The sequence below is a fragment of the Sminthopsis crassicaudata genome, chromosome 2 (genome assembly GCF_048593235.1).
Source record: "Sminthopsis crassicaudata isolate SCR6 chromosome 2, ASM4859323v1, whole genome shotgun sequence".
NCBI lineage: Eukaryota > Metazoa > Chordata > Mammalia > Dasyuromorphia > Dasyuridae > Sminthopsis > Sminthopsis crassicaudata.
In genome coordinates, this window is record NC_133618.1 from 147,803,135 (window position 1) to 147,828,965 (window position 25,831).

At 39.2% G+C, this 25,831-nt stretch overlaps 1 protein-coding gene across 2 annotated transcripts in view; it reads left to right on the plus strand.

Annotated features, from left to right (window-relative positions):
* Positions 1-24,637, plus strand: part of LOC141555042 (STE20-like serine/threonine-protein kinase) — a 63,087-nt gene extending 38,450 nt beyond the window's left edge. The window contains exons 9-18 of one of the 2 annotated variants that reach the window (XM_074287597.1): positions 4,545-6,587; positions 6,961-7,091; positions 8,186-8,309; positions 13,068-13,244; positions 17,022-17,151; positions 18,968-19,092; positions 19,811-19,996; positions 21,690-21,815; positions 23,231-23,344; positions 24,025-24,637. In XM_074287597.1, coding sequence (XP_074143698.1) covers positions 4,545-6,587; positions 6,961-7,091; positions 8,186-8,309; positions 13,068-13,244; positions 17,022-17,151; positions 18,968-19,092; positions 19,811-19,996; positions 21,690-21,815; positions 23,231-23,344; positions 24,025-24,138 — 3,270 coding nt within the window. In that variant the 3' untranslated portion in view covers positions 24,139-24,637. The remainder of the gene's footprint in view (positions 1-4,544; positions 6,588-6,960; positions 7,092-8,185; positions 8,310-13,067; positions 13,245-17,021; positions 17,152-18,967; positions 19,093-19,810; positions 19,997-21,689; positions 21,816-23,230; positions 23,345-24,024) is intronic. The other variant, XM_074287598.1, reaches the window with a different exon arrangement.
* Positions 24,638-25,831: the final 1,194 nt, after the last annotated feature.

The window sequence follows — 25,831 nt, forward strand, 5'->3', positions numbered from 1 at the left end:
CTAAACAACAACAAAAATGTCTTTCTCTATTATCTTAGTTAGCCCTTAGACCAATTCCCTGCTTTTACAGATAAGGCAAATTAATCTCCCAGAAAGAAAATCACTTTCCAAGGTCAAACAATTCCTCTTGTTCTAAAGCTCATGCTTTTTCAACTCTTTGGTCCCTTTCACCAGTCCAGGGAGAGAAAATAGGCATTTAATCAGCATTATGTGCTAGACACTCTGCTGAGCACTTTGACAAATATTATCTGATTTGACCCTCACAAGAACTCTGAGAGACAGAGGTTGTTTTTCTATCATTTTACAATTGGGAAATCTGAGGCAAACAGGAGTTAAGTGACTTGCCTAGGATCATACAGTTAGTAAGGGTCTGAGGCCAGATTTGAATATATTTCTTTCTGATCTGGATTCCAAAACTCTATTCATTATGCTCCTAGTTGCCTGCAGATAAAGGTGAAGCGATTTTGGTCACTTCAGTGATGGAGCTGAGATTTGTACCTAAGTATTCCAACTCCAAATTCATAGCTCATTCTAAGACACCTTAGTGCCAGCTGTGTTACTTCCCAGCCATGCAATCAAATCATTTCATGCCATTGAGGCTCAGTTTCTGCATCAGTTGTTGCTGTTTGTCCTTTGTTCTCGAAGGGGGCCATGACATCAGAATAATGATGCTGTGATAAGTGAATTGGATTCAGTGAGGGAAGGCTGTGCAACATCAACTGCCTCTCTTTCCCCTCCAAAGCCATCTGGGTCCGGAGCCAGATACAGGTCAGGACAATTGGAGATGGCCCTCAATGCAGTGCCATTTTAAGCTAAGGTCTTCAACAAGCCTCAGCTTGACTGAATCAATGCTCAATTAAGGCTAGGTAGCAACTGAGGCAAAGAATCTCCTCTTTCACCTAGTCCCAAAAAAACTCTAAATAAATAAATGAATTAATGTGGGAGGGGAAGATTCTCAGAGTTTCTGGAAAAAGCAGAAATCATTACTGTTTACATTCAATCTGAGTCAATCAGGTCCCAGACAATGACCAAATGTAGCTTGGCCTAGGACCTATTGGTGACCAATTAGAATTAGATTGGTTTTTGGTTTAAGGCCTGGTACTTAAGAAGGAGATCTAGCCAGTAAACCTTAAAATACTTTGGGAGGGTTTGGAGAAGGAAGGGATTAGATTCATAATCTCCAGGGTCTCTCTTATGTGACCTTGGATAAAGTCCCTTGTAGTTCTTTGATCCTCGGAGCCTCCATCAGTAAAAATGAGGGCATTAGACTAAATGATCTCCAAGGTCCCTTCCAGTAATAACAATCTATAAACATGAATTTTCTAAAATGTGATAATAACATGTTAGAGTTGGAAAGAATAAATGAAAAAACACTTCTTAGGCACTTACTTTGTCCCAATATATCACCCAGTCCAATCCAGACTTTACAGATGAGGAAACCGAGTCTCAAACTGATTTGTCTAAGTTCACACAATTTATCCAGGGCAGAGGCACAAATTCTAATGTAACTAGGACCCGAGGTTCTGATTGCTGGATGAGTGTAGTTTTATGACTTTCCATGGACATGTCATCCAGTTCCAGATTCCTGGCTGAGGATAAGATTTCTCACTGACTGGTAGAACTAATATAGCTTGGCTGGATAACAGGGCTGGATTACTCAAGCCCTGCTCAGGCTGCAGAGGCTGGCAGTGAACAAAGTGTTTACCTAATGGGATTCAATTTCCTCTGGAGACTTCTTGCCTCCTAGAGACAGCTCTGCTAAACACCGGATTACACTTGAATAATTTCAAAGATCTGCAGGATGAGCACACACATACACACAAGCTGCCCATCACAACCTCTCCTCACCTTTAGTTTCTTGGCTTGCTGAAGTAGGAAAACATATCATTTCATGGTTATCTTTCTTTATGGCTCTTCTAAGCCGACAAGTTCTCAGATGAGAGACCCGGTTCTGTTCTAAGTCTTACTCAAAGATGTTCCAGATCTAGAGACTGGCAAAGATAGTAGTCTTCTGGCATAGACCCCAAGAATATACAACATGGGGAGTTGGGGGCAAAAGATACACTCACCTCCATGCTACATTGGAGCTGGACCAGGCTGGAAGGGACCTTGGAAGCCACAGAATTGTATTTTTAGAGCAGGAAGGGAACCTCAAAAACCATCTAGTCCAAGTCTTTCATTTTGCAGATAGAGAAACTGAGGCCAGGGAGATACCAAGGGCCTTATCCAAGATCCCATAGCTAATCAATGGCAGTTGGAATTCAAACTGAATCTTCTCCCTCCTAATTCAGTCTTCCACTGTGTTAAACTTCCTTCTGGCCTTAGCTCAGATGGGCAGCAACAAGTGAACCAAGGCCAAATGCTATGAGCAACCATTATTCTTTGTCTAAACTTCTAACACACACAAACTTATTACACGGCAGAGGGGGACTCCTGCTTCGAATTAGGTTGGATGTGACTGATTCTCTCTGTCTCTGTTTCTCCTCTCCCCTCTCTTCTTCTCTTCCCCCTTACATTTCCTTTCCTTCTCCTCCTTCTCTCCCTCACTTTATCTTTCCTCTTCTCTCTCCTCCCTTTCCTGTCCCTTTCTCTACTCCTCTCCTCCTCTTCTTCTTTTTCTTTTTCTTCTTCCTCTTCCTTTCTCCTCTCTCTTTCTCCCCCCTCTCTCCCTCTCTCTGTCTCTGTCTATCTGTCTCTCCAACTCTCTTTGTCTCTCTATGTGTGTCTCTGAATGATCTCTCTCTTTCTCTGTCTCTCTATTTCTCTTTCTCTCTCTTTGTCTCTCTATTGTGTGTCTCTGATCTGTATCTTTTTGTATGTCTCTGTCTCTCTTTATCTCTCTATTTCTCTCTCTCTTGTCTCTCTGTGTCTCTATCTACTTCTCTCCTTTATTCTCTTTTTCTTTTCTGTCTCTCTGTCTTTCTGTCTCTGTCTCTTTCACTTTCTCTCTGTTTCTCTGTGTTTCTGACTATCTGATCTGTCTCTGTTTCTGTCTCTGTCACTCTGTCTCTCTGTCTCTGTGTGTGTATCTTTCTGCCTTTGTGTCTCTGTCTCTGTCTCTATCTCTGTCTCTCTAAATCTTTGTCTCTCTGTGTCTTTAATCTGTCTCTCTGTCTCTCTATTTCTCTTTCTCTTTGTCTCTTTCTCTGTGTCTCTGTCTGATCGGTCTTTGTCTCTCTTTCTCTGTCTCTTTCTCACTTTCTCTCTCTCCTCCTCTGTTTTCTTTCTTCTCTGTCTCTCTATCTTTCTATCTCTATCTCTCTTTCTCTTTCTCTCTGAGTCTCTGTCTCTATCTGATCTGTCTCTCTCTCTGTCTCTCTGTCTCCCCTAAGAAATATTTTGTCTGTTTTCTTCCTTAAAATATTTTAGCATATTTTCCAAAGGCCAGAATTAACTATGAAAGAAAAAGCAACATATCCTATGAATTTCAACCTGTCCAGTCCTGCCAGGAGACAAAACTTATAATTCATTGCTGAGTCTCAGGTTTCCATAGTCCTGGCTGAATTCTGCTCCAATATTCTAATATCATAAAGAGAGGTAGCTCAGCCTGATGTCCTGGATAATGGGAAGGCTTCAGAGGCAAGAAAGCCTTTCCTCTGAGACAAACTGGTTGGGAGACCCAAAGAACATTCTTTTTTCTTTTTTTTATTTAATAGTTTTTATTTACCAGATATATGCATGGGTAATTTTGCAACGTTGACAATTGCCAAATCTTTTGTTCCAATTTTTCCCCTCCTTCCCCCCCCCATGGCAGGTTGACCAATACATGTTAAATATGTTAAAATATAAATTAAATACAATATATGTATACGTGTCCAAACAATTGTTTTGCTGAACAAAAAGAATCAGATTTTGAAATAGTGTACAATTAGCCTGTGAAGGAAATCCAAAATGCAGGCCGACAAAAATAGAGGGATTGGGAATTCTATGTAGTGGTTCATAATCATCTCCTAGAGTTCCCAAAGAACATTCTTAACCTTACTCTAAGCAACTCTACAAGATGACATTGCAGACCAGATATAGATTTGCATTAGTATCAATCGTCTCTTCATCAGAAGTGTGTAATCTTGAGCAAAAAAATAGCATAGAAGGTCTAAAAATCAGTAAGTATTTATCAAGTATCTACTATGTGCCATGTATTAGGCTAAGCACTAGAAATACAAGAAAAAGAAAGATAGTTCCTGCCTTCAATAAGCTTATAATCTAACAGAAGACAATATATAAGGATGCTGGACTTCAAAGTCAGGCGATGTGGGTTCAAATGTCAGCTATGATACTTATTTTGTAACCGTGAGTAAGATACTTAATCTAGCTGAGATTCTGTTTTCTCATCTCTAAAATGGCAATGATAATACCTATTGTATCCACATCACAGAGTCAAATAGTGTTTTCTCAGTCAATCAACAAGTATTTATTATGTGTTTGTGACAGGTGCTAAGCTAAGTTCTGGGGATACAAAAAAACTTGAAAGTGCTATGGAAATGTGAGCTATTATTATAAAAAGTCAGGAAGGCCCTAACTTTCCTTCTCTTTTTGCCTCTCAGCCAAGTCAAGATCACACACGTTCCCTCTCCAGTGATGATATTCCTCCTGTAGAACCAGAAAGAAACTCAAAAGATAAGAAGTTCTCCTTGGATAAGCCAGATAGAGGAGATATAGACAACAAGAGTGTCCAGCTCCTACCCACACCTCTAGCTGTCAAAGGAAATGACTTTAAACCTCAGGCCAGAGAGGAGAATCAAGTATTCCTCCAACAAAATCTTCAGGGAGGGTCTCCAGACAAGCTAGGTGATGGTGCTTACCCCAATGCCCTTGTTTATTCCCTTAATACAACAGAATCTGGGCTCAACAGGCAGAGCTCCGTTGGTCCAAATCAAAGGCTACTTCGGCCAAGAGCCAACCGGACTTGCAGTTTGAAGAAGCATATGAGACGCAAGTCTGAACCTATCCTGGTTACAACCATTGATTCTCAAAGTTCGGTGAAACTTTTCTCCAAAGGCCCTTCAGATGTCTCGAAATTAATGAGACGAAGGTCGTTCTTCAGTGGGTTTAAGTCCCAGGACATTCTTGACCCACTAGCCAGGAGGACTCATGAGCTGTTGGTCACTCAAGGTGAAAAAAATCTTGTGGAAGAGCAACCCACTTCCAGCGCTAAGCCTTGGGCTAAGTTAAACTCACAGAGTGATGTTCTTCCTTTCCCCAAGGCACTCTCCCCTGAGTCAGATACAGTGATGAGATGGACACCCGAAACTAATTGCCCAGCTAAGCCCCAGGGATCCCAGCTTTTCACATGCTCCCCCACGAGCCTCTCTGAGAGACACCTGGCAGGAGAAGGAATAACTCCTACTCAGAATTGGACTTCAAAGACTCCAAAGGGTCAAGAAGACATTGGTTCAGACACCCCAGATGGGCTGCCCATCCCAGATAGCCCCAGAGGGGCTGTTACCCATCTCTCAACAGGAGACAAGCAGCAGGTTAATCTGGGTCTGGAAGATCCCACAAAGATCAGTTCAATGGCAGTTCTGGAGAATTCAGAACAGGAGCATGATCCCAGAGGAAACCTGGACATTTCCTTATATAAGAGTATGTCTCTTGAACCAGAAGTGTCAAGTGATCCCCTCTGTGATAAAGAAAGGAAAGTCTTATATAATCAGCTCAGTTCTACTGGCAGGCAATGGGCTGGGGGTGAACTGTTGGAAGGAACCAAATCTCAGCACTTAGATGGGATGTTTATGTCTAGTCTCACAAAAGATGAAAAGTCAGGAGCTGAGTGTGTGATGGAGGTTTCCAATCTCTGCCAGAACATGACCAAATTCCTAAACATCCAGGACCCAGGGGCCCTCGTTCAGACTAACTTGCCCAATAATACTGAAAAGCTAATTACAGAGGATTCAGGACACTGTTTATGCTGCCCGCAAGAGTCCTCCAACTCAGGAGATGAACTTGGCTGTGGTACCCAGAATCTAAAGGGAACAAACTCCTCGTACCAAAGGGAACCCCATCCCCCAAAGCCAGAGGAAGGAGCTAATGATTTGTTGCTGAGAAAAACACAGGAGGGAAAAACTGAGGATGCCAAGAAAAACATGTCTGCAGCTTCAACAGAGAAATCAAAGCAGCTTGGAGGGCAGGGGGCTCCTTGTCCTCAAGCAGTGACCATACAAACACATTTCTCTAAAGGTGAGAGGGAGATTCCAGGGACAGAGGATAATGTGGTAGTGGCCCCCATGGAGACCTTTATAAATGTCACAGAAGATGTCCAACCCAGGCCTTCTGGGGAACAAGCCAGAGGCCTAGAAGAAGGTCATTTTAAGGAGCCTGCTCTACACCTGGCTCCGACAGCTGAGACCTTGCAGGAACCATCAGGGTCGGGAATCCCTGAGCCCCTGAGTGTTGGGAAGAAAGTTAATTTTGCAGAAGGGAACTTGGAACAAAGATCCAGTGGGGGATCATGGAGTAAAGGCAGAGTCCAGAAGACTGAGTCAAGCCTTTCGGAGAGGACAGATTCAAGAAATATCATGAACCACGTGGATGGTGACAAAATGCCCATTGTCAGGTCTTCACCAGTTATTACAAGTGACATTAGCCAGGTAAGGTTGCTTATTGAGAAGGGATTGGTATAAGAGCCAGAGAAAGGGTTTCTCACTGTGGTTGGGAATAAATCACCTTGCAGATGATCCAATACCCAGGACTGGCAATTTAACAAGATAGAGTTTACTTTTTTCTCTGTATAGTTCAGGCTTGGCCCTAGGGGAAGGGCCCAACTATAAAATTATCTACCTGCACAGCTGGAATAATTTAGTCATTTTTCTGCAACGAATTTGGCCCCGACCATCCTACCTTGCTTGGACCAGAACATAGAGGGGGCTGCCCCCTGGTGGGAGAGGACAGTACTTTCATCATCTTATGTCCCTGGGGATGGTAATTTATGGGGATGCAAACTCTACTGTTTTTTGGCTTCAGGACAACATTTCCTTCAGGAAAACGGTAAAGAAAACACGCAAGTTTGTGGTGGATGGGAAGGAGGTCAGTGTGACAACTTCCAGACCTGTGCAGGATGCTAACTGGAAAGGAGAGAGCGTCCGCTTTGCCCGGTACGATAAAGGAATCCCCCGGCCCCCCTCGGAACAGTGGCATTCAGAGAAGGGAACCAGTTCCTCTTTGCCAAGCCAAAAATGACCCGAGGACTTTCCCACGGGAAGCAGGGTATTTGTCTGGGCGGGAGAACAGCAGTGATAGATTTTTAAATTATTGATTATGTCAACATGGCAGGAGGGGATCTGAGGCAGATACAGAGAAACATGGACAAGTCAGAAAACGCTCGCCAGCCCCCCATGGGAACCATTCCATCTGCCCTGTGGCAGACCCCTGAGAGTCCTTTCCAAACTTAAGACTCAGAAAATATCAGAATGAAAAACCTGCTCTCACAGAAGAGAACAGGGTTTCCTCCTTTATACAATTTGCCACTATGGTGCAAAAAGGTTTCCCACAATGGCCTTGTATGGGCAAACACATAACCACTTTTAGAAACAAACGTAAGCAGTTCATCAATATATACCCATATGCCTATATGAGTACATATAATATCTATTAAATATTCATTCTGTCATAGACATTGTGCTGAGGGCTGAGCACAAAAATACAAGGAAACAAGATGGTTCTTTTCCATTATAATGGGCCCAGAAGGGCTGATGGGACGCCTGTATGCACCTGGCATTAATTATTCCTTTTGTCTAGGGGAATATTGTTGCCCACTGAGGCACTGAGAAATAGGGTTATCATTTAGAGTTGTAAACTAAGATTAGTCTTCTTCCAGTCTAACTCCCCCATTCTACAAATGAGGAAACTGAGGTCATGAGAAGGGTCATGGATGGGAGAGAAAATAAAAGTTCGTTAATTAAAAAAAAAAAAAAAGCAAAATAAAAATTACATTAAAAAGCAACCTGAGACCCAAAAAGATTGTGACCTATCTTAAGTTACAGATGTAAATGGCATTCAGACCTGGGTCCCGATCCCAGATCCAGCCCTCCTGTCACATTGTCTTTCCATGGTGGACAGTCAAGTCTCCCAGGTTTCTTCTCCATCCCTTGGCTTAGCCTCAGTGTTCACACCTATAAAATGGATCAATCTCCCCCAGGAATGTTTGAAGACATCCTTTCACAATTCTGAATAGTCTGCTATGTTTCAGCCGGAAGGAGCTACAGGAGCTCCGGCTCCTTCAGAAAGAAGAGCAGAGGGCCCAAGCTCAGTTGGACCAGAGACTCCATCAGCAGAGGGAACATATGTTCCGCCACATCGAGCTGGAAATGACGGTAACTATAATCCTTTCACCTTATGTTTGAGGGGAGAGTACTGGCTTATACAAGTCACAAGAAACTCTATTTAATTATCTTTCTCACTTCAAATTCTTTAACTTCTCTGGACCTGTAATATAATGAAGGTGAATGAAATGATCTCAAATATCCTATGATCCTTACATCTTTCTCTTTTTCTTCCTTCCTTGCTTCCTTCTTTCCTTTCTTTTTTCCTTCCTACTTTTCTTTCTTCCTTCTCCGTCTTTTATTCTTACCTTCTTTTCTTCCTTTCTTCCTCCTCTATCTCCCTTTGTCCCTTCTTCTGTCCTTCCCTCTCTTCCTCCCCCCTCACCCCTTTTTTTCCTTCCCTTCCTTACTTCTTCCATTCCTCCTTCTTCCCTTCCTTCCCTCCCTCCTTCCTTCCTTCCCTGCTTCTCTCTCTCTCTCTCTCTCTCTCTCTCTCTCTCTCTCTCTCTCTCTCTCTCTCTCTCTCTCTCTCTCTCTCTCTGTAATTAAGTACCTTGTTCAGGATCACACAGATAGTAAGTGTCTGAGACCATATTTGAACCTCCTGATTCCATATCCAGTTGTTCTATCCATTTTACCATCTAGCAGACCCTTACATCCCTTTTCTCAAGGCAGGAATAACTCTTGATACAACCCAGTGGTAGGGAAAGTATTTTGTACACCCTCCCCCTTCTTTGTTTCCTACCTCTCCCCTCTCCCTCTAATCCTCTTCCCTATAACAAAATAATCTTCCTAAGGCACAGACCTCACCATGTTGCTTTTCTACTCAAAAATCTTCCGTGACTTCTTATTGCCTCTAGGATAAAATACGAACTCTTCAATCTTTTAAGTCCTTCATCATCTGGTTCTGACCTTATTTCTTATTATTCTTGTTTATACTCTGTGCAGCCCAACTAGCCTGGCTTATTTGTTCTTCCCCAAGGTTCACACTCTGTTTTCTATCTCTAAGCCTTCTTTCAATCTGACCTGGAATTCCTTCTATCTTAGCCTTTTTAAAGATTCAGTCCAAAGCCATGCATGTTGGAAATCTTAGGTGAGCTCCTCTATAATTGATGCTTCCTTATTCCAATAAACTTCTTTTTGCTTCTCTGAGTACAAGTTTTAACTCTACCACCACCACTAATGGAATGTAAACTTCTGGACTCATTTTTCTTTCTTTTTTTTCTTTTATTTATTTCTTTTTCTTTATTTTTGTTTTTTTTTAATTAAAGCTTTTTAATTTTCAAAAGATATGAATGGATAATTTTTTGTCATTAACTCTTGCAAAACCTTGTGTTCCAATTTTCTCCCCTTCTCTAGATAGCAAGTAATCCAATATATGTTAAACATGGTAAAAATATATTTAAGTCCAATATATGCATACATATTTATACAATTATTTTGCTGCACAAGAAAAATCAAATCAAAAAGGAAAAAAATAAGGAAGAAAATGAAATGCAAGCAAACAATAAGAAGAGTGAGAATTCTATGTTGTGATCCACATTCAATTTCCACAGTCCTCTCTCTGGGTGTAGATGGCTCTCTTTATCACAAGGTCATTAGAACTGTGGACTCTTTTTTCCTTTAGTATTCTCAGTGCCTAGCACAGTGATCTTTGGGTACAGTAGGATCTTAATAAATATGAATAATTAATTATTTAATATAAATAATAAATATAAATGAATGAATGAGGGAATGAATAAATGAGTGAATAAAAAAAATTAAGAGGCTTATTATGTGCTGTGTACTAAGCACTGAGGATACAAATATTAAAAACAAGATAGCTCCTGCACTCAAGAAGCTTACATTCTAATGGTAGAACCAAAAAAAAACAACAACAAAAGCAACTATGTACATATAAGATATATGCAAAGTAGAGAAAGTCATCTCAGAGAAAAGATACTAGCAAGTGAGAGAGACTGGCAAAGATGGGGTTTGAGCTGAGTGTTGAAGAAAACCAGAGAATCCCGTAGACAGAAGGCAAGAAGGTATGGGGGACAGTCAGTAAAAAAAGCATGGAGTGGCAATTAGAAAATGGAAAATCAGATGTGTGGAACAGTAAGAAGGCAAGGGTTGCTGGATGGTAGGATATATGGAAGAAATGTATAAGAAAGGGGCCATGCTGTGAAGGGCTTTAAATGTTCCACAGAGTATTTTATGGTTGATCCTGAAAGTAATATCCTGAAGGTTGCTGCTAGAGTTTGTTGAGTAGGTCAACAGCATGGTCAAACTTATCCTTTAAGAAAATCACTTTGGCAATTAAATTGGGGATGGATTAGAACAGGGAGAGACCTGAGGGAAGGAAGGTAATAGAAAATTAAAATAGTCCAGGTAAGAAATGCTGAGAACCTGTTCCAGGACAATGGCTTGGATGAATAGAAAGGAGGGGATATATGTGAAAGATGCAATGAAGGTAGGAATGACAAGACTTAGCAACAGATTAGATAATATGTGGAGTGAATGTGAGAGTGGAATTGGGAGAAACACCAAGGTTTCAGGAAGGCCCAGGTGAATAAGAGAATGAGGTAAGTTTGGCAAGTTGAATTCTAAACATGTTGACTTGGTTTGCCTTTGGGACATGCAGTTAGATATGTCTTCTAAGAGGAAGTGCAAGAGTGGAGTGCTGGAGAGAGATTAGGGCTGTATATATGGATTTGGGAATACTCTGCTTAGAAATGATCATTGAAATAGTGGGATGAGATGGAAGAAGAAGAGAAGAGGGCCCAAGAAAGAATCTTGGGAGAGACCCACAGTTAGTGGGTATGATGTGGATAAAGAACTTGTAAAGAAGAGTGAGAGGGGGTGGGAAGATAGGTAGGAAAGCTAAGACAGAAAAATGCCAGAAAATCTAGAGATGAGAGAGAATCTAGGAGAAGAGGTGATCAATTATCTCAGAGGTGACTAAGAAATAAACTGCCCATATCCCTTCCTCTGTGGTTCTTGACCAAGATCTCCCATAAATCCTCCACAAGGATCTACCCAATATGCTTTGGGCACAAAACAAAGATCTAGTTCTCCCAGAACTCTTGACATTGCATATCATCAATAGAATCCCTAGGTAGCGATCTCTGGCACATCCTTCACTTGCTAGGAGACCAGCCCATTTTCTTTTTTTGCACCCATATCTTTGATGGCTTCTTCTGCACAGTTTTTTGTCAGTAATGTGTTACAGTCTATTTTCAGTCCAATCTTTTCCCAAACTTCATGTATTCATTCCAAAGACAATCAAGCTTTCTGATTCCAGATTGGATTTGCAAAAGTGCAAAACCAAATGGGCATCACACCCATATGTTTTTGTCCTTCTTGGACAGGGACCCCAGAATTCATCTTTAAACAAGATTGACAGAGTTCTGAAGGCTATGCTGAAAACCTCCCCAAGTTCTACACCCTTCACAATTCATCTCAATTAATTTATTCTTTTAGAGAGTATCCAGTCAAATAACCTTTGGCTTTCTCTATTCACTTTTCATTTTGGTAGTACATGTTCTCTTTTCACTAGTTGCAATCCCAAAGCAGTTGGGTAATAATATTTTATTGCAGAAAATGCAAGTACTATTCCGACCACATTAAGACTACTGAGATCCAGAAAGTCTGATCTAATCATGTTTTTTTTTTACTGGAGTATTCAATAATCAGAAGAAGGAAAATTGCTATCTCTACTGTGAGATATTTATTGTGTTTTTTATCTACTTGAACTACAAGCTAATGGTTTTTATTGTCATTTAATGTTGTATACTCTTTTTTTGTATAAATGAGACTAAAGGGATGTCTTTATAACAACAAAAATAAGAAAATGCAAATACTTCACATAAAATGAAACATAAAGTAAATGATAACTGAAATAGACAGAATTTTATACATTTGAAAAATACTTTCTCATAGGCTATCATAGCAGCCCTGTGAGTTGGGTGCTCTTGCTCATATTCAGAGCAGTCAGGTGCTTTAGAAATTACCTGATCCAAGCTCCTCATTTTACAGGTGAGGAAACTAAGACCCAAATAAGTAACTTGCCTAATGTCTCATAGGTGATATGTGAGAGAGGCTGAGATTTGAACCCAACACCTCTAACTCCAAATCCATTATTTCTTCCCCCATACCATCTTTGTCCCCATTTTATAGATGAGAGAACTCTGAGAGTTTAAGTGACTTGCCCATGCTCACACAGCTTGGCAGGATTCGAACCTCCTGACTCCAATCCCAATATTCTATCCACACCAGTTTATGCTGTCTACAAGATAATCACAATTATCACCTATTCCATTTATCTTTTTAAGGTTTGCAAAACACTTTGATGGATAATAAAAGTATGAAGAAAAATATAAGAAACTGAGAATTTATCTTTGTTAGGAATCCATTGTGTACTGGCTTTGAAATGCAAAGTCACAGAATCAGACCTTCCTTGGGTACTGGATTGCACATTTAGGAACTTTGTCTTTCCCTCCTTTGTTTTTAGCCCTCTTGCCTGTGCTTAGGACATCAGTAGTTATAAGAGAATAGCCTTGAATCACCTCCGAAATCCACTTTGGTATTGCTGCAACTTGACTTTTATAAAATGCCAAATGACCTTTGAGGAAGTCGAGTCTATACTGAGCAAGAGCTAGAATATAAAAATGTGGCTCCCCTAGGAATTCATTTCCCAAGAGTAAGCCTCCCCACTTCAGGAGCAGAGTTAAATCTGTTCCATGCTTAGGAGGAGAAATAAGTTGATACCTGGAACATGTTAGAACACATTCAGAGTAAGGAACAGAGTGGGGACCCATCTCTCCACAGGGCAAGAAACAGTACTATGATAGCCAAGTGGAGGCTGTGGAACGCCATCACCAGCAGATTACAGAAAGGCTAGAAGCAGAATATACCCAGAGGCTCCAGGACCAGGCTCTGCGCCTAAAAGCCCAGCAGGAGAAAAGTACAAAGAAGTTGCCTGACCTGAGAGAGAACAGGAAAAAGGTAAGAAACTGCATTTCTGTGTATGTCCAGATCCCAAGGACGATCTTTAAGAGTCTGGGAGAATATGACATAAAGAGGAGCTAAGTAAGGGCAGAGCAGTATCAACACAGACACATGCTATCCATCATCTACCTGGTATCAGATTAGGATCTAACTGATGCAAAAATTGGAACAATACATAAGGGTATTTCAGGAGTCCTTAAGTTGATTCTTACTAAGGAACAAGTGGAGGTAAAGCCATAATTTGGGTGAAGTGACCAGGATTTAAGAAAAATAGGAAAAGACAGGGAATAGAATGACTGGATAGATTTAAGCCCTCCAAAAGAGAAGTTTGATATGGGTCATATCTGATTTGTCTACCTACCTCTAGGCAGCTTAAGAAATTACAAGCAGGATGTTTCTTTTTTTATAATAGCTTTTTATTTTTCAAAGTACATACAAAGAGAGTTTTTAAAAATTCTCCTTTGCAAAACCTTTTGTTCCATATTTCTCCCCTTTCTTCCCCTCTCCTGCCTCCCCTAGATAGCAAGTAATCCAATATAAGTTAAGCATATGCAATTCTAATAAATATTTCCACATTTATCATGCTGCATAAGAAAAATAAGAACAAAAAGGAAAAAAAATGAGAAGAAAAAAACAAGTTCATAAACAACAACAAAAAAGGTGAAAATCCTATGTTGTCATCCCCATTTAATCCCCATAGTCCTCTTTCTGGATATAGATGACTCTCTCTATCACATCTATTGGAATTTGCCTAAATCATCTCATTATTGAAAAGAGCCAAGTCCATCATAATTTATCATCATGTAATCTTGTTACTATGTACAATGTTCTTTTGTTTCTAACCACTTCACTTAGTTTCACTTAGTTCATATAAGTCTCTCCAGGCCTTTCTGAAATCAACCAGACAAGATGTTTCATGAAGAGACACTTTTGAACATTACTTTTTATAATTTATATATTTATTTTGAAGTAAGCCAATTCAAATGTTATAATGCAGTGTCAAAGTCTCTGGTGGACAGTAATAAATAATAATTAACAAGCATTATATAGCCCTTTTAAAATTTACAGAGTGCTTTGCAAATATCTCATTTTATCCTCACAATTCTGGAAAGTAGGTACTATTATTATCCCCATTTAATAGATAAAGAAACTTAAGCAAATATTGATAAAAAAAAAAAAAAGTCTAGGGTCACATAGCTAAGTAAGTGTCTGAGGCTTGAACCAAGTTTTCCTGACTCCGCAGGACTCTATTCACTATATCAACTGGCTTCCTAAATAGACTTTAAAATTTGTAAAGTGCTTTACATAAATTATCTATTTGAGTTTCCATAATAACTCCACAAAACAAGAAATACTTTTAAAACATAAGTAGATTATATCTATCTATCTATATCTATTCTATATTATATATATATACACATATATATGTATATATACATACATATATATATACTTATGTTGGATTATTTATAGAGTATAGATGGCTAATATAAATGAGGAAACTGAGTTTTAGAGATGTAAGATGACTTGTCCATGGGACAATGTTCAAATATGGGATTTGAATCCAAGTACAGAACTCTACCCATTAGGTTCATGATCTAGACATAAAAAAATATTATAAACAAATTAGAAGAACATAGGATAGTTTACCTCTCAGACCTGTGGAGAAAGAAGGAATTTGTGACCAAAGAACTAGAGGTCATTATTGATCACAAAATAGATAACTTTGATTATATTAATTTAAAAAGTTTTTGTACAAACAAAATTAATGCATACAAGATTAGAAGGGAAGCAATAAACTGGGAAAACATGTTTAAATTCAAAGGTTCTGACAAAGGCCTCATTTCTAAAATATATAGAGAATTGACTCAAATTTATAAGAAATCAAACCATTCTCCAATTGATAAATGGTCAAAGGATACGAACAGACAATTTTCAGATAAAGAAATTGAAACTACTTCTAATTATATGAAAAGGTGCTCCAAATCACTGTTGATCAGAGAAATGTAAATTAAGACAACTCTGCTATACCACTATATATCTCTCAGATTGGGTAAGATGACAGGAAAAGATAATGACTAATGTTGGAGGGGAAATGGGAAAACTGGGACACTGATGCATTGTTGGTGAAACTGTGGGAACGGATCCCACCATTCTGGAGAGCAATTTGGAACTATGCTCAAAAAATTATCAAACTGTGCATGCCCTTTGACCCAGCAGTGTTTCTACTGGGCCTATATCCCAAAGAGATCTTAAAGGAGGGAAAGGGACCCACATGGGCAAAAATGTTTGTGGCAGCCCTTTTTGTAGTGTCCAGAAACTGGAAACTGAGTGGACGCCTATCAATTGGAAAATGGCTGAATAAATTGTGGTATATTAATATTATTGAATATTATTGTTCTATAAGAAGTGATCAGCAGGAAGATTTCAGAAAAGCCTGGAGAGACTTACATGAACTGATGCTAAGTGAAATGAGCAGAACTAGGAGATCATTATACATGGCAACAAGAATATATGATGATAAATTCTGATGGATGTGGCTTTCTTCAACAATGAGATGATTCAAACCAGTTCCAATTGTTCAGTGATGAAGAGAGCCATCTACACCCAGAGAGGACTGTGGGAACTGAGTGTTGACCACAATATAGCATTTTCACTTTCTATTGTTGTTTGCTTGTGCTTTATCTTCTTTCTCAGGTTTTTTCTTCCTTCTTGATCTGTTTTTTCTTGTGCAATGTATAAATATGTGTGTATGTGTATATATATGTGTGTGTGTGTGTATGTATGTATGTATATATATATATATATATATATATATATATATATATATATATATATATAGTGAATTTAACATATATTTTAACACATTTAACATGTGTTGGACTACTTGTCATCTAGGGGATGGGGTAGGGAGAAGGAGGGGAAAATTTGGAACAGAAGGTTTTGTAAGGATTAATGTTGAAAATTACCCATGCATATGTTTTGTAAATAAAAAGCTTTAATAAAAAAAAGTTTAAAAATAAAAAAATAAAAATAAAAATTTGCCTGGCCAGAAAGAAAATAAAATAAAAGCATGCAAAGCATGAAAAAAAAAACTCTACCCATTAGCCAACATTGTCTCTCAGTAACACAGAGAGGACACAACTTTCAAAGATAGAGGGACCTTTTCTTTAGCACCTACTAGAAATTAATTTGTACATTTTTTTGTTTTAGTTCATCTGGGGTATCATTCTAGACAATACATCTTTAGCTTGTGTATCATATGCCAATCTAGTTGGGGTCTGGAAAAAATAGATCTTTTCCTTATTAATTCCATCTGTGCCGAGAACCCTGTGTATGGAGACTTCATTCACTTAAGTAGATTGGCATTCATGTATAATTTAAAGTGTTAGAGTTTCTTGGGGCCACTGAGAGGTTAAGTTGCTTCATACAATGAATAGTGTCAGAGGCAAGACCCCAACCCAACCCAGATTTTTCTTACTTCTAGACTGGTCTTCTATCCACTATATGTTATGGTATCTTTAGATTTGCTCTTTGTTTAAAAAATAAGATTTTCCAATTTAAATGCCTTGAGGAAAAGGACCGTCTCCTCTCATGCATCTTCCTATTTCACTGTTTAGCCATGGTGTTCTGTACCCAGCAGTGGATGAAGAAATACATGGTGATAATGATGATGATGATGATGATGATGATGATGATGATGATGATGGTAACTGAAGGGTGATGGTGATGCTGCTGTTGTTATTGGACTAAAAAAAATTTTCTTTTTTTTAGGAGCAGAGTTTTAACCAGCATCAGCAAGAACTGTTGAACCAAGCCTTACAAAAACTGATTCAGGAGCATAAGAAAAAAGTGACCTCTATTGAATGGGAATGCACCAGTAAAGTCCATAGCCTCAAAAGAGGTAGGGCTTAGCTCAAAATTATAAAGAGATGTGACAGATATCTTTGTATTTGAGGAGCTATGAGAGGAACTAACTCTATTCCGAGGGTTCCAAAGTGCAAACATTGGGCCAATAGGTCAAAGTTACTGACAAGTAGGTTTCATCTCAATGTAAGAAAAAATTTCCTCTGTAGGGCTGGCTAAAAATTGAATGATGTGTCTTACTAGGTGATATGTTCCTCATCATTAAATGTGTTCATTAGATGTAAAGTGGGCTCTTATTAAGGGATATTATAGAAGGGATTCATGCTTTGAATACAAAAAAAAAGTCTAGATGACCCAAAGGTCCCGCCCAACTCTAAAATTCAGTGATTCCATGACCATCCATGAAAGGACAACAGGGATCCTAAAAGAAAGGATCTATATAGTTATTCCTTCTATATCACAGGGATTAGGAGGGCTGTATCCCCATGATATGGAAAATCTACATAAAATTTTTGGCCCACCCTTTGTACAGAGAAGTCTGAATTATTACAGTATCAAAAGATAAAATATGTTGATATTATACAATGCTATTCATATATTTTATGTATTTTTGATTTTCCAAACTTTTCCTGTGTTATTTGCTGGCTTTTACATGTTGTCTCTGGCTTTTGCAAAAAACAAAACAAAATAAAACTCACATTTAATCTCTTATGTCAACCTGTGATATAGCAAAACCATGATGGAGAAAGTAATGATGTGAAAGGGATAACAACACAGTACTTGGAATATCAACATAAGGATCTAGGGCAGAGTCTAATGGGAAGGAATTTTAATGACATGGGTCATTCTTTCCATAGTATACTATCCATTCCATCCCTACCTTACCTCAGGCTCAGGTGGGAACCATAAATTGACTTCAATGTGATTGTAGCACAGACTCTGGCAGGGAAATTGAGGTATGGTCTGGAGAGAAAGTGATCATAGGTAGACTTTCTATGGAGCTTTCCAAGAAATGTCAGGATTTTACTCTAGGATCCAGTTTAGATGAGCAAGGAGCATGTAGACAGTAGAGGGAAGGATGAGAACAGGAGACAAAGCAGTCAGAATGTAAAGTACTTGAAATGGAGTGGTATATGAAAAAATTGGGGGGAAAATGAATTGGAGCTAGTCTGTTTGAGGGCCTTGGATCAGGATCTTGGTTTGTAAGGTTAAGAATGTATTGAGGTAGTATTGAGGACAATATCAAGGGATGAGTTAGCAAGAACAATTCCTGTAAGACCTCCAATTGTAAATAGGAAAATGAAACCTAAGGCTCACAGTATTGCAGGGGATCATTTAATGTTTCCTCCATGGAGGGTAGCTAGTCAGCTAAGAACTTTAATGCTGGTTGGAATAGCGATGATTATTGTAGCTGATGTAAAATATGCTCGTGTGTCTAAGTAACTTCCCACATATTATCAGACAGCTGTGGACCTAGAAAGAGGGATAGTTATCCTAACCATCTTTCATAGGACCTTCCTACCAAGGTTGAAGACCTCAATAAAAGCATCCAAAGATCCAATTGACTGAATCAGGTTGATGAAATAGGAGCTGAAAATGGATGGAATAACCTTTGGCAGAAGTTCATGTAATGTTAGACCTGGAGGAAGGGGGCCTTAGCAATGATGTGGTCCAATCATTCACAACCTTCTGGAATATAAGCATTTTTTCATGTCAAAAATTTTTGCAAATTGCTGTCCCATCCTTGATAATAGTAATTATGTTATTAATGCCCATTTTTTGAAGAAAATACATAATTATGAGAAGTTACATGACTGAGAATTTGTAATTATGAAGAAACCTCTTTTCTGCAGCTCGGGAGGCTGTGATCTGGCAGCTGGAACAGTCCCACTTACAAGAAAAATATCAGCTCTTCAAGCAGCAGGTGAAGGAACAGTACACCCTGCACAGGCAACAGTTGACCAAGCGCCATGAAAAGGTAATTCCAATGCTTTTTTTTTTTTTTTTTTCCCTGAGGCAATTGGGGTTAAGTGACTTGCCCAGGTCACACAGCTAGGAAGTGTTAAGTGTTTGAGATCAAATTTGAACTCAGGTCCTCCTGATTTTAAGGCTAGTGCTCTAACCACTTAGCACCCCCCCAATGTTTTTTTGATACCTAATCTTACTAACCTCAACCAAAGAGCTGCTCTGCCTGAATCCAATCCCCTCCTCTTAAATGACTCTCCAAAAGTTGTCCCGCAAGGCATTCGGGGCCTAAAATGGGATAAGTAGGCACTTAAAGGAACTAGATTTTTCCTTCCCATAACTGGTGATAGGTTTGTTTTGCAAGGTTAGCCCATTTCAGCATTCAATTGACTTCCCACATATCTTTTTATATAGTGCTTTATGGTTTGCAAAGAGCTTTATAGGTTATCTCATTCGATCCTCACAATAACCTCTGGGAGATAGGTGCTGCTATGCATTTTGCAGATGAGAAAGGTGACTTATTTAGTAAGGGTCACATAGCTATTAAGTGTCGGAGATTACAACCCAAGTCTTCTTCACTCCAAATTCAATATCCTGTTTATTGTATCATCTAGCTATTTTAGAAAGAAAGAAAAATCAGGTAACAGGAGAGTAAAAGAAAGTGAAGGAGAAAGAGAATAAGATGGATGGATAAATTACTTTATATGAAAGTCTTGTCTTGTGCTTTGCAGGATAATGAAAGGATGCACAGCTTCCATCACCTCCTATTGGAAGAGTTGAAAAACCAGCAGGCGCAGGAGAGAAGCCAGCAACTAAAATCTCAGCGAAGCCAGGCCAGGGCCCGCCTAGTCCAGTTCAAAGAGAGCCTCAAGTTTCAGGACAAAAGTGGTTCTGAGCACAGAGAGCAACTCAAACAGGTACTCCATGCAGATCCATGGAGTAAGTATTTGTCAGTCCCTCACCACGAGAATAGTAATTTAGAATGGTAAAAGGGGCCTTAGACATCCTGCTCCAACTACTCACTTCATGGAGGGGAATTTGAAACCCAGATGGGTGAAGAGACTTTATCCAAAGTGACTAGACTGAAAACCCAGGAATCCTGACTCCCTGTCCAGGCTCTTTCCATTAGAACAGGATTCCTATTCAGGTACGGTTTAGTCCAGATGGCCACCGAAGTCCCTTACAACTCCAAGATTCTGTGAGGTAGGCTAGGCCCGAAAGGAATATGATCTAATCCAGGCTAGTCTCTGCCACCAGAAGCGTGACCTCAGGCAAATGCTTTTACCTGGCTGGCTTCCAGTTTCCTCATCTGTAAAAAATGAGGGGCGTGGTCCTTCTGCCCCCTTAATGCCAAAGCCTTCCCTCTATTGATTAGCTCTAATTCATCATATATATGTGGATGGATATATACATACATATATACACCCATGTACACATATATTCTGCCTATATACACACACAAGTATATATCCTGCCCATATATAGTTGTTGATTTATTGTCTCCCCCCTCTTAGTGAACTTCTTGTGAAAGGATCAGTTGATTTGTGGGGGGGTTTTTTGTGCTTTGAAGTTTTTTTATCTTTCTTTTTATCTCCAGTCCTTAGTATAGAACCAGGCACATAGTAGGCACTTAAAAATACTTATTGATTTGTCTTCTGTCTCTAACATACTTTTATATTCTGCTGATTCCATGATAAGGCAGAATATAATAGTAATAGATGAAATATGGCAGCAAAGTAGTATGGAAGTTCAGAGGACTGCTCATCAATTAATAATATATTAGTAATAATTATATTAATATTTTATAGTGTTAATTACTATAATTAATATATTAATAATATATTTCTATATAATTATATAAAGGATAAATTTCATAATCATTGTAAATATTAAGCAAAGCATAGTAAATACAGAATTTATTTTTGTTGTTAATAAATAAAGCATATAGTATTATGTATTTATATAATGCACAAAGAACTGTGCTAAGCACCAGGGATACCTAGAGAAAAGTCAGATCACCCCTGCTAACATATTCTAAGAGGGAGATCACACAGAGAATGTTTCAGCTGCAAGTCAGTTGGAAAAGTCCTGTGGTCCTTAGGATCCAGTACCAAAGCAGATGTTGCCGAGCAGTCCCTTCAGTTGGGGTTGGGGATGGGGAACCAGGGAAGGCTTTGTAGAGGAGAAGGTATTTAAACGGCATACTGAAGGATAGATATGATTTCAGTGTGGGGAGGGGAGGGAGGTCATTCCAAAAACAGAACACAAGGTTAAGAAAAAACAAATGGTCCAGCTTTGCTAGAGCACAGGAACAAGAAGGGAGAGTAATGAGAAGCAATGATGGAAACATCAGTTGGGATCAGATTGCACAGGGCCTCCATCACCCAGGTAAGGAGTTTTGAGATGATCCTAAGAACAGGCCATGGGGAATCCATAGAGGTTTCTGAGCAGAGGCCTAGTGTGATCAGAATTGTGTGTGCAATTCTTATTATAACAATGCCTGAGCCAGGAGCACAAAGTCCCCTTCACTGCCCTTCCCCTTCAGGAGATTCTGGAAGCTTTGTCACCCTGGTACCAAATTCAATTTAGCTCGATGTATTTCTTGTGCAGTTCTTACAGCAAGAGGAAGGACGCCAGAAGGCAGAAACAGAGCAATGCCAGCAGAAACACCAAAAACAGCTGCAGGAACTACAGCAGCAGCTGGAGGCCAATGTGCAGGAGGTGGGGCAGATGCAGGTGAGTGATAGGAGCCCTCTTTGCCTCAGGTGAGAGAGAACAGAAAAGGAAATGCCAGAAATCCAGCAGACCCTATGTAGGGATGCTCCAGCCTTCAAGACGGTTAGAAAAAGCTTGGTTTCTGTGGTTTCTGGAAATCTGCAAAGCTGGAAGGGACCTTCAAGATTATCCCCTTCATTTTTATAAATGGGGGACTTGGGTCTGGAGAGGCTGTGTGACCTTTTTGTCAAAACTTGGATTTGAATAAAGTGCATGGTCTGAAGTCAAGGAGACTCATCTTCCTGAGTTCAAATCTGGCTTTTAATTTGAACTTATCCATGTGATCTTGGATGCTTGGATGAGTCTGGTTCTCAGATTTCCCATATGTCAAGTAGAGATAGGAAGCCCACCTTCCCGGCCTCAGAGTCACTGCCCCACAGTAACCTTCTATTCTGTATTTTTAGCTATGACCCATTCTGCTTAAAGATGGAATAACAACTATACTCTCCCTCATGTTAGCAATGAACTCCTACATCTATGGAAACCTTTTTTTTTTTTTTAGGAACAAATTCAAAACCACCCTTTTCGTAGAGCCTTTCCTAATACTCTTTCCCCATTCCCCTCAGTGGAAATGATTCATTTCTCTTTGAATCTTTCATTCCACTATGTGTGACCTCTCCTGTGCACTCAGTGATATTCTAGTTTTATTATGCTTATCGGTGCACATGTCTTATTTCCTCTTCCCTTCCCCCAAAGTAGTATAAGCTCCCTGTGAACAGATCCTGTGTCCTTTTTCACCTTTCTGTCCTCTGATACTTACCATAATATCTTGCACCTGTTATAAGGATCTGTAATCAATGTGGATCCTCCCCTTTCCCCCAATATGGATCTCAATCCCTCTATAGAGAGTTGTTATAGTCATAAACTCTGCAATCAACCTGGTAATGAGTCTTTCCAACCTTAGTTACACAGATTCTTGGGTAATAAATCCAAAATCTATTTCCAGACCTAGACGGAAGTCTTTCCAGCTTGAGAGGGCCAACCAACACTTAGGTTCCATTGGCTAGACTTTGAGAACCAGGGCAATATCAAGGCTACATTCATTGGAGCCTAGAAAAATGGGATCTTAGTGGAACCCTTGCACATGGTTAATGCTTATTAAAGTTAATTAAACTGAATGCCTGCCTTCCTTCTTTCCATGGCTAATGTGATAACACAATAAAAGGTATATGAAAACTTTTAAGGGCTGTATACATAAGAGTATTAATTATTATTTGCAGCCCATCCTTAAGAAAGATGAATCCCATCTGTGGGTGGCAGGTAAATAAGTGGAAACTTGGTCAGGGCATATATGCTATGATGAATATAGATGAGTAATAGCCAGTGAAGTTCGAAGCAGAGACCTCACCAGCTTGCCTTTTTACCTCTCTATATAGCATGAAAAAATTCAGCGCCTGGTAGCACAGGAAAAGAAGAAGCTAATGACTCTGGATGATGAACACACCCTGGAGCTGCATGAATGGCAGGAGAGGCTAGCTGCCCGAAAAGAGGTATGCTATATGAGACTGACTAGAAGAAGAAGGTCGGGGAAACGTGAAAAGTACTGGTTATTGTCCAGGCTTAGACAGGAAGAGATGATTTGCAAGTTGTGGTTCACAGTAGGCATTCTATAAATGCTTGCTGATGGGAGTGATGATGTCCAATTGGATCCAAAACAAGTCCTTGTCAGAATTTTTCAGATTCTAAGAGGCAGAGATAGAAAGGGAGAGCATTTGAGAAGCAAGGGATAGTATGAAGGCATCGAAATGGAAGACAGAATATCATTTGTGTGTTTTTCTGGATGTACCATCGAAAGCAGGATGAGGAGTAATTTATAACAAAACTATAAAGGTAAATTGGAGCCAGACTATGAAGGGCTCTAAAAGTTAAACCAAAGAGTTGGTATGTGATCCTGGAGGTAACACAGAGCCACTGAAGTGGCAGGGGAGCCACAAGGAAAGACTTTGTGCTTTAGGAAACAGTTTGCATGGAACATAGATTATGTGAGAGGGTGAATGTGTATGAGACCAGATAGCTAGGGAGGGACTGGAACATAGATACTAGGGAGTTTGTATTTTATTGGATAAACAATGTAAAATTTTGAATAGGGAGCTGTGCATTAGGAAGACTAACCAGGCAGATCAAAAGAAAGGAATGAACTACATATGGCTTCCTTCTTTCCATGCTTCAGATGCTGGAGGAAGAGCTGTCTAGAGCCCAGCTTCGTTTCCCAGGGCCCCGGAGAGGGAGTGAGCCAGCAAGGAGGCTTCAACGGCTCTTCCCTGTGTTCCATTTCCCTACATGATAAGCTCAGTTATGGTAAAGAGAGCTAACCCACACCTGTTTTCCCCTGTGAGAGCTAGCCCACACCTTCTTTCACCTCTAAGAACTAGCCCATACATTCTTTCACCTGTGAAAGCTAGCCTACATCTTTCGTGAGTATTTCTTTTTGGAACTTCTTCAAAAGTGGAGATGAAACTTCTATACACTGTACCTTAAGGAAAAGAAAAAGATCTATTTGTAATGAAATATTTTTAATAATGAAAAACTGGAAAGAAACATCCCACCAGTCATGGAATGGTTGAATAAGTTGTGGTTTATGAATAAAATGGACTATTACTGAATCCACAGCTGTAACTAAGGTGGGGCCATCAGAATATTACTCCAAGGTGTTAACATCCAGTTGTTGTTTTTCCCCCACATTGATGGTCTGATCTATCCTGGTGTTTCACAGTCCTCTGCTGGTCTGTGGCACATGGTGCAACCCCATTCCCTTCTGCATAGCACAATACTTCTACAAAGAATATGAATATGAAAAATGTGAATAAAGTAATTCAGAGTAAAAAAAAATTTTAACCAAAAGAACAACATATATATATATATATATATATATATATATATATATATATATATATATACTGATTACAACTATATACATAATAATATATGCAAATTTAGAAAATGTACCATAAATCAGGAGAAACAAGATAATTGTACACAGAAAAGACAAATATGACATGATTTAAATCTATATATTTTGTTACAGTATAAACAATGTAAACTGATTTTTGTGTCAATTGTTTTTCTTTTATTCATGTGCTTTAAGGTTTCAAGTTTATAACAAAAATATTATAATATTGTTATAATAACATCTTATAATAAAAAAATTTTTAAAGAGTGAAGGTCATAGCTCCAGGTGTTATCTTAACAATCTAGTTTGGGGAGCTTGCCATTTAAGGACAAATCAAATCCTTCTCATAAATAACTCAATGTGCTTCTGAAGATCTTCCTGCAGAGGGAGATAGAAAGCAGGTTTGTGGCCCAAAACCAGTCTCCATGTAGCAGTACTCTAGGCTCATTCCATCAGAGGGTTATTTAGAGAAACTAGGTTGTTAGGACAAAAAATGTCCACAAGAGACCCCTTTCCTGCCCCTTTCTTTCTAATAGTGCTCTTATTTAAAGAGGATGTAAACTATTATCTGCTTTGGATATACCCAGAGCTCAAAGCCCCAACAAGGCATATAGCTTTGAATTATAGAGTATTAAATGCATCAAATGAGGCATCCTTGTCTCTAAGAAAGTGTTACGGTTTTGGAATCCAAATACTGGGTTCAAATCCTTCTTCTATTTTTTATTGTCATTTTAGGAAATTCTTTCAATATTTCAGGGGAACTAGACAATTCAGGGGACTTAGTCCTGAGACTAGAATCAGAAAGACTCAAATTTACTAGCCTCAGACATACTAGCTATATAACTCTGGACAAGTCACTTAACCCTGTTTGCCTCAGTTTTCTTATCTGTAAAATACCAAGAAGACCCCAAGAAGGGTGAATGTGTGTGTGTGTGTGTGTGTGTGTGTGTGTGTGTGTGTGTGTGTGTGTGTGAAGGGTATCTCTATCTATATATCTATACTTAGTGTGCTTAACTGTAACCTACTTGGGAGAGATAGGGGGATGAAAGGAGAAAAAAATAATAAAATAAAAAGTGCTTTTTCTTTG